Below are 14,827 nucleotides of genomic sequence, written 5' to 3' on the forward strand. Positions count from 1 at the left end.
TCAGATATAAGTTGGTCCAGTGGTGATTGGCGCTGGACTTGGTAGGGAGAACCACGGTTTGATCCCCCGCAACTGCGATCGGGAGGGGGCTTGACCCACTTGATGCCAGAGCTGATCCCCCGAACCGGACTATACCGGTGGTGATAAACAAAAAAAAAAAAAAATCTAACTAGCCTAGATTCTAAGATAGTGTAACAACTATCTCTCCTATCTCTCCTACATAATTAACTTTAATTATTAGTCATAGGTAATAATATCTCTCATATTTCTCCTGGCCTTTAATTAATAATTTTTTCCTTTACACTTATCAATGCAATTACATTATGTTTACTTATATGAACAAAACAATTTAATATTATCTCTCTCTTACAAGTTGGATTGATTTTAAAAATTAAAATTCATTTTCTCTCCTAAGTTTGAAATTTGTTTGTTTTTTTTTTCTTCAAAATATGACAGAGCTATTTATTTTATTTGTATGCATTCTATTACTTTTTTTATCTCCTATCTACACTCCAACTAATTAAAAATATACTATCACAAAAGTTTGTAATTTAATATCATTTAATGGATACATTCCATCAACATATAATTCATGTTTATTTTTTCATTCTTCACGGGTCACTACCACCATAATATTTTTTTTAATTAATAAAAATATTTTTAAATATTTATAATTATTTGATATATTAAATTTATCATGTTGGTGATTTGCTATATATTTATTTTTAAATATTTATAGTTATTAGTAATTTTATAATAACCCGTGCGGGAGCACGGGTCTTCTACTAGTATATTTTTTATATCATTGGAAAAAAATACCTGATGTAAAAACTTTTTTCAAATATTTTTCACATCATATATTTTAATACCTGATGTAAAATCCTTTAAGCAAATGTCATATTTTTAGTAGTGGACACAAAAAATTGTGGGTTTTAATGAATATAGGAAGTAAGGGTATTAAGGTTATTATATTGGGTGAATATATGAGGTGGAATAACAATTTATGAAAAAGTTAAAAAAAATCTAGACTTTTTGATGATGTGGCCTATTAAAAATACAAATTAAAACTTTTAAAATTTATTGAGATAATTATTACAATTTTTTTTAAGAGGGTTTTTTCAAACCGACGTCATGGGTGAAAATAGATATTTATTTATTTATTTATTTATTTATCTTAGGCACCGGTAGTCGGTTTTGAGGAAAAGCTAAGTAACGCCAGAGAAGAAAAGAAAGTAGGAAAACATCTACCTCTCTCTCTCTCTCTCTCTCTCTCTCTCATCACTGAATTCTTCTTTCGCATCTTCAAGCTCCGTCCATGGCTTCTGGATCGTCTGGTCGCAGTAACCCCGCTTCTAAAGGCTTTGATTTTGCTTCTGATGACATCTTATGCTCCTACGAAGACTTTTCCAACAGGGATTCCAATTCCAATGGCAATCACAACGATCCTGCAATCGCCCCTAATTCAACCAAGGTATTTTAGATTTTTTTCCCCGTTTCAGGCGTTGACTCACTAAAACGAAAAGGGGTTAGGGTTTATAAAATTTACCATTTTTAGGAATTATAATTATTATTTGTTTGAGATTCGTGTGTATTTAGTTTAAATGCTTCTTTCTAGGTCATTTGTTTTTGCATACACGATACAACTTTATTATGTGTTTTCCTAACCATTCTCAATTTTGTCGTATTTTTACAATGTAAATATATACTCGTAATTGTGATTATTAGGAGTCTATCATATAAATTTTACATCTATCTTGCAATTTTTTTTAAAAAAAATATCAACACACCATACTGTTTGGCAGGATTTTCACAAATCAAGGATAGCAAGGACATCCGTTTTTCCTGCTACTGCCTATAATCCACCTGAAGATTCTTTAAGCCTAGACGTGATTGCAACTGTTGAGAATAGCATGAAGAAATATGCGGACAATCTCATGCGATTTCTCGAGGGAATTAGTTCAAGGCTATCACAGTTGGAGTTATATTGCTACAATCTTGACAAATCTATTGGAGAAATGAGATCTGATTTAAATCGTGACCATGGGGAGCAAGATTCAAAGCTCAAATCTCTTGAAAAGCATCTTCAGGAAGTAAGTTTCAACTTCATTTGGTAATACTTTAATGGCATATTAGCATTCAATTTATACTCGATGGTTTTACTTGTTTTGATATATTCTTTATAGCTTGCTATAGCTCTATGTTGCATAAAGACAGATTTGTACCCATATCAGTATAGGTATGCACACAAAATATTGTAAGTTTTCTAAAAATAAGGATATCATAGAAATTATTCTTTAGACCAAAGTACCATTTTAGTCGTCAAATTACCCAATTGATGCCAATTTGATCTCTCAATGATTTGTGATAAAAAATAATTACTTCGAAATGATTCAAATTGGTGTCTCACAGGGCTTGATGGAAGAGGCATTTTTAACCACTTTAAATATTTGGAGGACCAAATTGATCTCAAATTGATCTATAGAAAATTAAACAGCTAGTTTTGTATTAATAATATTTTCTGTTAATTGAACCCATATTGGGAGGACCGAGATCTTAAAACCCAAATAGCTTAAATCTTAGTCTCTCTTTCTTAAAGTCCAAGCACCGTAATGCACCAAAAAAATCTTATTTGTAAAAGAGAGAAGAAGAGAAAGAGGATTGAATCCCTTATGTTTTTTTGTTCTAACTGAATTTCAACTATGATATAAATTAGTTACAATTAACTCTTGATAGAGTTTATATAGTATAACTAACTGATGCTAACTCAGCACATTAGTTATTATAAAGGAATAATTATCTCATTTAGTTACACATGACACAAGTTCTTATTACTCTATACTCTATTAGTTTCCCTTCAAAAGTAGGGTCATCTCTTAAGAGAAAGTTGACTTGTGACTTGGAGCTTGTCTCTGAGATGTATAAATCTTATAGGAGAGGGTGGTTTGGTTAGTATGTATGCATATTGATTTTAGCAGGAATATGGAGAACCCTTAGGTTTTTACTAATCACTTTTTCCCCGAGAAAGAAAATATCCAATTCCATATGCTTAGTCTTGGCATGAAGGACTGGGTGTGAGAGTCACTGTGCTTAGGTTGTCACAAAACAGGATGGGAGTGGTGCAAGGAACTGAAGTTCTTTGAGGGGAAGGACTCGATCCATAGGACTTCTGAGGCAGTATTAGCAAGACTTTTGTACTCTGCCTCTGTGCTAGACCTTGCAACAAGGATTGCTTCTTGGACCACCAGGAAACCAGATTAGGGCCTAGATAAATGCATGATCCAGAGGTAGATTTTCTATCATCTAGATCTGAACCCCAGTCAACATTTGAGAATGCTTTGATAGAGAGAGGCATGAGAATGGATGCTGGTTTAAGCAACAAACCATGGTGTAGGGATCCTCTTAAGCAGGGGCGGATGCAAATACAACCAAAAGGGGGCTTAAGCCCCCACAACTAGTTTTATCTTATTTTGATAATGCTATTTTTTTTTTCTCTATACAAAGTTTGGAGAAGTTTGCCCCCACAAATTTTCTATGTTTTCTTCACTCTCTCACACTATTTGTTGTGCCACTAATATTAAATCCTATCCTACTGTCTAAATCTTTTTTATTTTATAAAATTTTATTAATTTATTTTTCTTTATAATTTGTAAAACAAAATCTTATATTTGCTATTTTTTCATTACTATCTAATAGAGTAGTTTATAATATATGCCTTTGTATTATCTTTCTATTCTATTATGCTGAGCTGTCAGTTTGTTACACTGAATCAGCTAGTTTGTTAGGCTTGCTTTGCCATATATAGCAGCCCCTTGTATCATTGTTAATTCATTCAATACAATGAGAGTTTCTTTCAATTCTCTCCAATTTACCAAACTCTATCATTGTATCTAGAGCTTAAGTTTTTTTTTCTCGATCCATGGAGCCTCTGTTTCCTTCTTCTCAGGTGAAGCTATCTCACCTAATTTATGTTAAGCTTGATGACAAGAATTTCAAACAGTGGAAGCAGCAAATCGACGGCGCTGTTCGTGGCCATCGTCTTCAACGGTTTTTTACAGTTCCGGTGATTCCGCCACCGTCTCCTTCAGATCCTGCATCTCACAGTGCGTTTCTTAAGTGGGAGCAACAGGATGCTCTCATCTGCACCTGGCTTCTTTCTACTATCTCCAATGCGCTTCTTCCAAAGCTTGTTGAGTGTAAGCACACGTGGCAAGTTTGGACGGAAGTCCACCGTTACTTTGACACTCTTCTCTCCACCAAAGCTCGTCAGCTCCAATCGGAGCTCCGTCGCCTTACGAAGGGATCCCTAACGATTGAAGAACTTATGATTCGTACACGTGAGATCAGTGAGTCGCTGACCCCGATCGGTGATCCTGTTCCTCTTCGTAACCTAATTGAGATCGTTCTTGATTCGCTCCCTGAGGATTATGATTCTATTGTCGCCGTTGTTAACGGTAAGGATGAGTTAAGTTCCTTGGAAGAATTGGAGTCATCTTTGCTCGCTCATGAGTCGCGTCTGGAGAAACATCGCAAAGCTGCGATTACAGAGTCGACGATGGTAAATCTCACTCAGGCGACACCTTCACCTGCTCCGGTCGCCTCCGATCAAGCCGTGACTGAGGCGTTTCCTCAAGGAACGAGTCACGTCATTGCTAATGCTGAAAATCATGCCTATGGCGCACGTGGTGGTCGCTCTGGCCGTGGCGGTGGTTGTTTTGGCCGTGGTGGAGGTCGTTTTGGCAAATCAACTTGTCAGATTTGTCACAAACCTGGTCATGATGCTTCAGTATGCTACTATCGTTATACCAATTCTAGTGGTGCTGGTTATCCACAGCAAAGAGCTCCCTTCAATCCTTTCCTTGTGGCTCCTCGTGCTGTTTATCCAGTGCAGTTTGCGTATGCTTCTCCCAGAGCTGCACCTCCTAGATCCTCAGCACCACAGGCCTTTTATGCAGGTACTGAAGCTAGTAGCTCCAATCAATGGTGGTATCCTGACTCAGGAGCTTCTCATCATGTTACTCCTGAGGCCTCTAATGTGTCTGACTCTGCTTCTGTGCCTGGAACTGAACAAGTCTTCATAGGTAACGGCCAAGGTTTGTCTATCAACTCTGTTGGTTCTATGTCCTTTCCCTTACCTCACAAACCTCACCTATCTCTTACCTTTAGGAATCTCTTACATGTCCCTCACATTACTAAAAATCTTATGAGTGTGAGCAAATTTGCTCTAGATAATAATGTGTTTTTTGAATTTCACCCTAAATTCTGTGTTGTCAAATCTCAGGCTACTTTTGAAGTTTTACTCAGTGGTCTTGTTGGTGCTGATGGCCTCTATAAGTTTCCCAATCCTGCTGCTCCTCAACTGTCCAAGTCTCTTCATACTTGTAGTACTAGTTATAGTTCTCCTGCAACAAGCAGTTGTAATACTTCACACTGTATGACAAATTCTATGTCTCAATGTACTGAGTCCTTTAATAGTAATACTACAAATCATCTGTCTCATTGTAATGAATCTTTCAATAATAATACTACAAGTTCTTTTTTCAGTCCTTCTCTAAATTCTGCCACTACTAGCACTGTTTTATCATCACCACACTCTAATAATTCAGCATCTATAGCAACAAATAAGTATGTTCTATGGCATACTAGATTGGGACACCCTAATCATCATGCTCTTACTGAAGTTTTTAAACTGTGTAAACTGTCTATTCCTCCCAAACCACCTGCAGAGTTGTGTCATGCTTGCTGCATTGGTAAGTCCCATAGACTTCCATCTTCCTTGTCTGCCACTGTCTATTCTCACCCATTTAAACTGGTTGTGTGTGATCTCTGGGGCCCTGCCCCTATGCAGTCATCTAGTGGCTATACCTATTTTCTAACATGTGTTGATGCCTTCTCTAGGTTTGTTTGGGTTTTTCCTCTCAAACTTAAGTCTGACACCATGGTCCAGTTTCTTCAGTTTAAGAAAATGGTAGAACTTCAATTCAACTGTCCTATAAAATGTGTCCAAACTGATGGGGGAGGAGAGTTTAGGCCTCTCACTAAGCATCTCACAGATCTAGGGATTGTTCATAGGTTCACTTGTCCTCATACACATCACCAAAATGGTCTTGTTGAACGCAAGCATAGGCACATTGTTGAGACTGGTCTCACTCATCTTGCTCTTTCCACTCTCCCTTTAAAATTCTGGGATCATGCTTTTGTTACAGCTGCATATCTCATAAACAGAATTCCCACTCCTACTCTTGACAATGTCTCACCTTATTTCAAATTGCTTCACAAACCTCCTGATTACTCCACTCTTAAAGTCTTTGGATGTGCTTGTTATCCCTTCCTTCGTCCCTATAACACTCATAAGCTAGCCTATAGATCTCAACAATGCATATTTCTTGGGTATTCCACCTCTCATAAAGGCTATAAATGCCTTGCTTCAGATGGCCATATCTATATTTCTAAGGATGTTGTTTTCCATGAGGCTAATTTTTCTTATTCCACTTTATTCCCCTCTCCTTCCAAATCAGCATCCTCTTTCTCCCTTTCTCCCAGTTTTCAATCTGTCCCTCCTGTCTCCTTTTCCTCTGCTGCCAGTCCATCTCATCTTCCTTCCTCTTCCTCCAATTCTTCCCCTCCTCAACCTGGCAGTCCTAGTGTCACTCCTAGGTCTCCCTCCTCTGATTCTGCTGTTCATTCTGACCACTCCTTTTCATCTAGTCAGCTTTCCTTGTCTTCCAATCAGCAGCCTGTCCCTCAACCCCTTACTGCCATTCCCACTGCCACTTCTCCTTCTTCCTCTCCTGCTCTAATTCTCTCTGACCCAGCTGAAGCTAGCACCCTCTCCCCTTCCTCTTCTCCAAATTCCTCTCCTTCAGTTGGTCCTAACCCTAATCACAGTCCTAGTTCTAGTCACAGCTCTGCCAACACAAGTTTACCTTTCATTCATCCCCAAAATATCCACCCTATGCAGACTAGAGCCAAAAGAGGCATCACTTCCTAGACTTCACCCTACCCTGTTATTAGCTCACATAGAACCAACATCTGTTGAGCAAGCCTTGGCTGCTCCTAATTGGTTTCAGGCTATGAAGGAAGAGTATCAGGCACTGCTGAGAAATCAGACCTGGACTTTGGTGAAAGCTCCTATTGGAAGGAAACCTATTGGCTGTAAGTGGGTTTTCAGAACAAAGGACAATCCTGATGGTTCCATAAACAGATACAAGCCCAGATTGGTGGCTAAAGGGTTCCATCAAAAGGCTGACAGTGATTTTCAAGAGACCTTTTCCCCTGTTATCAAACCTGTAACTGTCAGAATTGTTCTCTCTATTGCAGTTACAAATAAATGGAACTTGCAGCAAATTGGTGTCAACAATGCCTTTCTCAATGACATTCTTGAAGAGGAAATTTTTATGCAACAGCCTCCTGGTTTTGAGGCAGCTGACAGGACTCTGGTTTGCAAATTGAACAAGGCCATTTATGGTTTAAAACTGGCTCCTAGGGCCTGGTTTGATAAACTCAAGAGTGCCTTGGTTCAGCTTGGTTTTCAGGCTAGTAGATGTGATCCTAGTCTTTTCTTGCTGCATCAAGGTAAGCTTCAGATTATGATTCTGGTCTATGTTGATGACATCATCATCACAGGCAGTTCTGCTCAATTTATAGCCTCCTTAATCAAGCATCTCAATGATAAATTCTCCCTCAAACAGCTGGGACAACTTGATTATTTCTTGGGCATTCAAGTCACCCATCTTTCCAATGGCTCTCTCCTTTCTCAAACCAAGTACATCTCAGACTTACTTTCCAAACTTAATATGCTGAATGCTAATGGCATGCCCACTCCCATGGTCTCCAGCAGCAAATTGTCTAAAGTTGGGTCTGCTGTTGATGATCCTACTCAATTTAGGTCTGTTGTTGGTGCCCTGCAATATGCTACTTTGACTAGGCCTGAGATCTCATTCTCTGTCAACAAAGTCTGTCAATTTCTGTCCAATCCTTTAGAGGATCATTGGAAGGCTGTCAAGAGAATCTTGAGGTACTTAAGTGGTACTTTACACCATGGCCTCCTTATTCAACCTGCTTCTCTTCAGCAACCTATGCAACTGTTAGGGTTCTGTGATGCAGATTGGGCATCAGACGCTGATGACAGAAGGTCCACTTCAGGTGCCAGTATATACCTTGGTCCCAATGCTGTTTCATGGTGGTCCAAGAAGCAACAGCTTGTTGCAAGGTCCAGTGCTGAAGCAGAATATCGCAATATGGCTCAGTTAGCTGCTGAACTCATTTGGATTCAGTCTTTGCTTAAGGAACTCCACTGTTCCTCTCAAGTGCCTAGGATCTTGTGTGATAATTTGAGCACTGTCACTCTGACTCATAATCCTATTCTCCACAACAGAACTAAGCATATGGAACTGGATATTTTCTTTCTGCGAGAGAAAGTGCTTAGCAATAGCCTGTCTGTTGCTCATGTTCCAGCCCAAGACCAATGGGCTGACATTCTCACCATGCCCTTGTCTGCTGCCAAGTTTGTGCCCCTTCGTTCTAAACTGCGTGTGTTGGACAAGACTAGTTTGACAAGCCCACCAGCAGCTTCTAAGGGGGACTAATAGAGTAGTTTATAATATATGCCTTTGTATTATCTTTCTATTGTGTTGGACAAGACTAGTTTGACAAACCCACCAGCAGCTTCTAAGGGGGACTAATAGAGTAGTTTATAATATATGCCTTTGTATTATCTTTCTATTCTATTATGCTGAGCTGTCAGTTTGTTACACTGACTCAGCTAGTTTGTTAGGCTTGCTTTGCCATATATAGCAGCCCCTTGTATCATTGTTAATTCATTCAATACAATGAGAGTTTCTTTCAATTCTCTCCAATTTACCAAACTCTATCACTATCTAACGAAACATATTTTTTATTTATTATAAGTTATGGGGCTCCTCTTAATTTATACGAGATTCAAATTATATGATGAATTTCATATAAATTTTAACTAATAAAAGGGAGTTTATTAAAATTTATGTGTCAAAGAGAATGTTCTTAATATTATTTAATTTATATTTTACTTTTTTAATTTTTATATTTTCACTTTTTTTAAGTAATTACTCTCTTCTCTTTTTCAAATAGTAAACAGATATATACTTATTTATGTTGTTTATTTCAATATTTATTTATTAATTAAAGTGACATTTGTAGTAATTTTACGATCAGTATTGATAAATTTAAACTTTATATCTTAAAGTTATAATATTAAAACTCTTTTTTGAATTAAAAAATTTACTCTACTATTTTTCACCCCCATCAGAAAAAATCTCTGGATCTGCCACTGCTCTTAAGTATCAAAGGATTCTTTTTACTGCAGTCCTGACCTTCTAGAGGTTGAGACAAGAACTGACGAGCTTTGTTCACTGCAAAGCTAATTTCAGGCCTTGTAATTGTGGCATACTGCAGAGCTCCTACTATGGACTTGTAGAAATTTGGATCACTGTGATAGTAAGAGCCATGCCTTGAGAATTTCAAGCTTGAGATCATTGGAGTTGGCAGTCCTTTTGCTTTTGACAAATTTGTTTTAGTAAGTCCCTTAGGTATTTGGTTTGAGAGAGAAATAAAGATCCATCAGGGTGTTGGCTGACCTCTATCCTTAAGGAGTACTCAAGATTTTCCAATTGCTTAAGAGCGAATTAATCATTGAGTTTGTTTATGAGTGCTTTGATGCGAGGTTGAGAGCTATCAGTGACAATTATGTCATCAACATAAAGCAGCTTCACAATAGTGTTAGTTTGAGTAATTAATGTGATTCACAATAGTGTTAGTTTGAGTAATTAATGTGAACAGTGATGGATCACATTTGCTGGAAATAAAACCAAAGCTCTTAAGGGCACAATTGAGCTTCAAACAAGGCTCTGTTTCAAGTCATAAATGGCCTTGATGTGTTTGCATACTAATGGTTTGCCAGCATGTTTAAATCTTGGTGGTTGGTTCATATAAACCTCTTCCTCAAGGATTCCATTGAGGAAGGCATTATTAACATCTAACTGAGGGATGACCCATCTTTTGGATATAGCTATAGTGAGTATAACCCTGACTGGACCCCTTTGCCACTTGCCACTTGGCTTTGTATTTGTTCAAAGTGCCATTAGGATTTTGTTTGACCCTATAGACCCATTTGCACCTGTTAAGAAATGTGATTTGGCCTAACTCAACCCTACAAAACCGGCTAGTAGGGTGAGGATTACCCCCACTTATAAGCCCACTTATAAGCACATGTTTAGGCCAGATATTGTCCGATGTGGAACTCTTAACAGCACCCAATAAACTGTTTTTTGCGACTGTCTTTTGGGAGGCAGAGTAGTTAAGGTCCAGGTGTGGTTGTTGGGCAGAGCCTCATGCTCAATAGTCATAGCAGCAAGCCAGTGAGGGCATTGAAGAGCAACTTTGTAGGAGGTTGGTTCTACCTCAATAAGTAGTAGAGTGGGATGAAGTCTTGGCTGCACAATACCACCTGTTAAGAAATGTGATTTGGCCTAACTCAACCCTACAAAACCGGCTAGTAGGGTGAGGATTACCCCCACTTATAAGCACATGTTTAGGCCAGATATTGTCCGATGTGGAACTCTTAACAGCACCCAATAAACTGTTTTTTGCGACTGTCTTTTGGGAGGCAGAGTAGTTAAGGTCCAGGTGTGGTTGTTGGGCAGAGCCTCATGCTCAATAGTCATAGCAGCAAGCCAGTGAGGGCATTGAAGAGCAACTTTGTAGGAGGTTGGTTCTACCTCAATAAGTAGTAGAGTGGGATGAAGTCTTGGCTGCACAATACCACATTTTCTTCTTGTGGCCTTGGGATGAGTATTATTGGGATGAAGAAAAGGTAAAAGCTCAAATTCTGAACTAGATGTTGGTTGGATATTAGATGAGGCATCAGAATCTTGCGAGTTAATTGAGGTGATGGGAGTATGGTTAGAATCTAGGGAGTGTGATGAAGACATGGATGGAGAATGAGTAGAACTAAATGAGGATTGTGTTAGAGAATGATGATTTGAAGATGAAGTGTGAGATGATTGTGTTGTAGAACTAAATGAGGATTGTGTTAGAGAATGATGATTTGAAGATGAAGTGTGAGATGATTGTGTTGTAGAGTTGGGAGAAGGTGGGTTGGATAATTGTATGGAGGAGGGATGAGAAGATTGATGTAGAGATTTGGGTTGTGGAATTGGAAGATCAGTTGGACAGTTGTGGTTCAATTGAATGAGACGAGGAAGGTGAAGAAGTGACATTATGAATTAAGTTTATTACGTTATTCTCCATGTGATATAGGGCCATTCATGTGATATAAAATTATAATTGATGCAGGAATGCTAGGACTTGTTAATCTCATAAGGTCGGAAGATCCTACCCAATTATTTTTGCAAGATCGGGAGTATGTAACAATATCGCAACAAAAATCATAACATCCTACTAAAACGTAAAGTAATACTATATATCTTATTTCTACACAATAGTTTGGTAGGCATGTCTATTAGTGGGAAAATGACCCCTTTTCATATTCTTTGGACATGTATGATTGTGTTTTAATACGTTGCTACCATTTTTCAAATACTTTATACAGAATCAATGATGTTGCGATTTCTCACAAGTTGTTTACGATTATGCAACGATCATACTCGGTTCTACACTTCTACTTAATATCTGGATTATTGGGGGTTAGTGAGATCGCAGAATCGTTATATTTAAGATATAGATCGAGATCTTGACAACCTTGCTTTTACCAGTGTCAATATGGATTAGATGATTCTGCTGTATTTTGTGAATAAAAAACCAGTTTTTTCAGAGAGGCCATTTTGATCTAAATCCTTTCTAATGGATTTTACTAGTGTTTATTGTTAATTGTCCATGTCTATTATTATGTTATTCTCCATGTGATATAGGGCTATTCATGGCTTTTCACATGTCAAAGTCATCAATAAACTGAAAGTACTCGTGCATGCTTGAAAAAAATTTAATAGAAGCTTTCTTTTAGTCCTCCCCAATTAGAAATCATTATTTGTTAATGTGAGAACTCAAATCTTTTCTTGATCCACAAATTTTTAACATGCTTTGTATATCAAGGTTGTTAATTTCTAACTTTGTTTTTATGCATAGTTTACTGATAGAGTAATCTGTTTTTTTTCTTGCTTTTGTTCCAGCCTCATTTTTTCATTGTTCCTTGTGTAGGTTCACCGGTCAGTACAAATTTTAAGAGACAAGCAAGAGTTAGCTGAGACTCAGAAAGAACTAGCCAAGCTTCAACTTGCTCAGAAGGAATCATCTTCCTCAAGCCATTCACAGTCCAATGAGGACAGATCCTCACCTGCAGATCCTAAAAAAACTGATAATGCATCTGATGCGAACAACCATCAGTTAGCTCTTGCCCTGCCTCATCAAATTGCTCCTCAGCAGCTGCCTGCAGGACCCCCGGCCCAAGCTCCACCACCAAATGTGAATCAACCCACTCAACAACCTGCTTATTACATGCCGCCTGCTCCTGCAGCGTCTCAGCTCCCCCAGAATCAGTATATGCCTTCTGATCAACAATACCGAACCCCCCAACTACAAGACATGTCCCGGGTGGCTCCACAACCAACACCATCTCAAGTAAATCCTCCCACACCTGTGCAACAATTTTCTCAGTATCAGCAGCCGCAGCAATGGCCTCAGCAGGGTCAACAACCCTCAATGCAACCTCAAATGAGACCCCCCTCATCAACTGTGTATCCTCCATATCAGTCAAGCCAAGTATCTAATCCATCATCCACAGATACACAGCCAACCAGCATGCCCATGCAAATGTCATATTCAGGGGTTCCGCAACCTGGATCCAGCCGTGCTGATTCCATGCAATATGGATATGGTGGAACTGGTAGAACAGTTCCTCAGCAACCCCCACCCCAGCAAATCAAGAGTTCATTTCCTTCACAACCAGGTGACGTGTATGGAGCTAGCGGGACACACCAGACACTCCCCCCTCCTCCTGGTAATGCATATATAATGTATGATGGTGGTGAGGGTGGAAGGACACATCATCCACCATCTCAACCCTCACATTTTGCTCAATCTGGATATCCTCCAACAAGTGCTTCCCTTCAGAACCCTAATCTCATGGTTCGAAATCCTAACCAGTCACAGTTTGTGCGCAACCATCCTTACAATGAGTTGATTGAGAAATTGGTGAACATGGGATTCAGGGGTGACCATGTGGCGAGTGTGATACAAAGGATGGAGGAAAGTGGACAAACCATAGATTTCAATTCTGTTCTTGACAGGTTGAATGTGCATAGCTCTGTTGGCCCCCAAAGAGGATGGTCAGGGTGAACAACAACTTAACTTGTTGTCCGGGGAACGTCCTTGACTGTTAAAACTCAATTGCGTGTTTTATTATGCATGGAATAAAAGTTTTATGTAGTGGATACCGCTGATCATCGTATGTAAAAATGTCTCAGATGTCTAGTACTTTTCCAGATTATATCCTTTTACTTGTTCATTTCTATTATTTATTTATTTTTATTTCTATTTTAAACAGGCATATGGAAATTATTATAATTATTACTCCCTCCTTTTGTTAAAGTGTCATTTTTATGAAGAAAATTTGTTTATTTTAAACGGTTGTTTTCCAAGTTTAAAGTAGTATTAATTGTGATAAGTAGTATTAATTGTGATTTTGCCAAAATTTCACTGAATTATTTATTACAAAGAAAAAAAAGTTAAAAGAATTAATAAAAAGTGCAAATTTGATGTGAATTTGATTTTTTATTCAAATATTTGTTTGTGTTGCTTTAATGTATGATTAGACAAGCACGGTTTATTATAAATTTATGGTTAATTTATTATAAAACATTAATATATAATAAATATTATTAATTAAATAAATATTAAAACGAAAAAGTATAATAATAGAAAGATATTTTTTATCAAATGACTATGTTAAAAATAATTAAACGAAATAATAATAATTAGTTATGATTTTGTTTTGAAGAAAAAAAAATTTAAATAACTTTTTTAAAAAAATTACAAAAAAAACCACTTTTTTAGAAAAATTATTTGGGTAATTAGGTTTGGGAGGAGCCCTACACATAGGCGCCACCCCATGGTGCATAGGTTATTTTTTTTTTTGTGTTTGCGCCACCCCATGTGGCGCCTTAGTGCAACCCAAATTAAGGTCTGCATGGTGGTGGTGCCTATGTACATATTTTGTATATAAAAGCCATATGAGGTGACTCCTATATGATAGGGTATTTTCTATAAATATACTTCTAATCCCCTTCATTTTGCACACCTTTTTCCCTCCGTTTTCTCACATTCCCTTCGATTTTTCTCGTCATGGCGAATTTGCTGATTTATAAGAGAGAGATGGTCATGTGTTTTACTCAGTTGTGAAACCTCCGATTAAAATGAAATCTTGAAACATTCATTCCATGGAACATCTGAAGAGGTCGTTGTTGCGTTGGTTAGACGGGGAGTACGAACCTAGTGAAAGCATCAGACGAATCCAGAGGCAGATAACGAGGACGTCAATTATCACGGGAAAACCGAACATTGGAGGGTTGAAGTAAAGAACGACGTTGATATCATAACCATGATGCATGACACAGATGACATCATCTTGATGGTTGTGATATCGTGAAATTATGGTTGTTTTAATGTTGTTAATTTCTGTCAGTGTTTGTTGTTATGTGTGGTTGTTGTTTATGCTATGTTTGTGTTCTTGTTGTTTAATCTTTGTTTGTGTCTGGTCATTTGTAACACCAATATGAAGAATAGAAAAACACTTAGAAAGGGGGGGTTTGAATAAGTGTAGCTTTAAAATTTGTAAGAT

The 14,827-nt window shown here is 37.8% G+C and overlaps 1 protein-coding gene across 1 annotated transcript; it reads left to right on the plus strand.

Annotated features, from left to right (window-relative positions):
- The first annotated feature begins 1,179 nt into the window (after nucleotides 1–1,179).
- Nucleotides 1,180–13,563, plus strand: LOC131632818 (uncharacterized). The gene is made up of 3 exons (XM_058903547.1): nucleotides 1,180–1,471; nucleotides 1,803–2,090; nucleotides 12,190–13,563. Exons 1-3 carry the CDS (start codon nucleotides 1,316–1,318, stop codon nucleotides 13,324–13,326), a joined length of 1,581 nt encoding a protein of 526 aa, XP_058759530.1. The 5' UTR covers nucleotides 1,180–1,315; the 3' UTR covers nucleotides 13,327–13,563.
- The last annotated feature ends 1,264 nt before the right edge of the window (nucleotides 13,564–14,827 follow it).

Source organism: Vicia villosa, unplaced genomic scaffold (assembly GCF_029867415.1).
Source record: "Vicia villosa cultivar HV-30 ecotype Madison, WI unplaced genomic scaffold, Vvil1.0 ctg.001024F_1_1, whole genome shotgun sequence".
In the NCBI taxonomy this organism is placed as follows: Eukaryota; Viridiplantae; Streptophyta; class Magnoliopsida; order Fabales; family Fabaceae; genus Vicia; species Vicia villosa.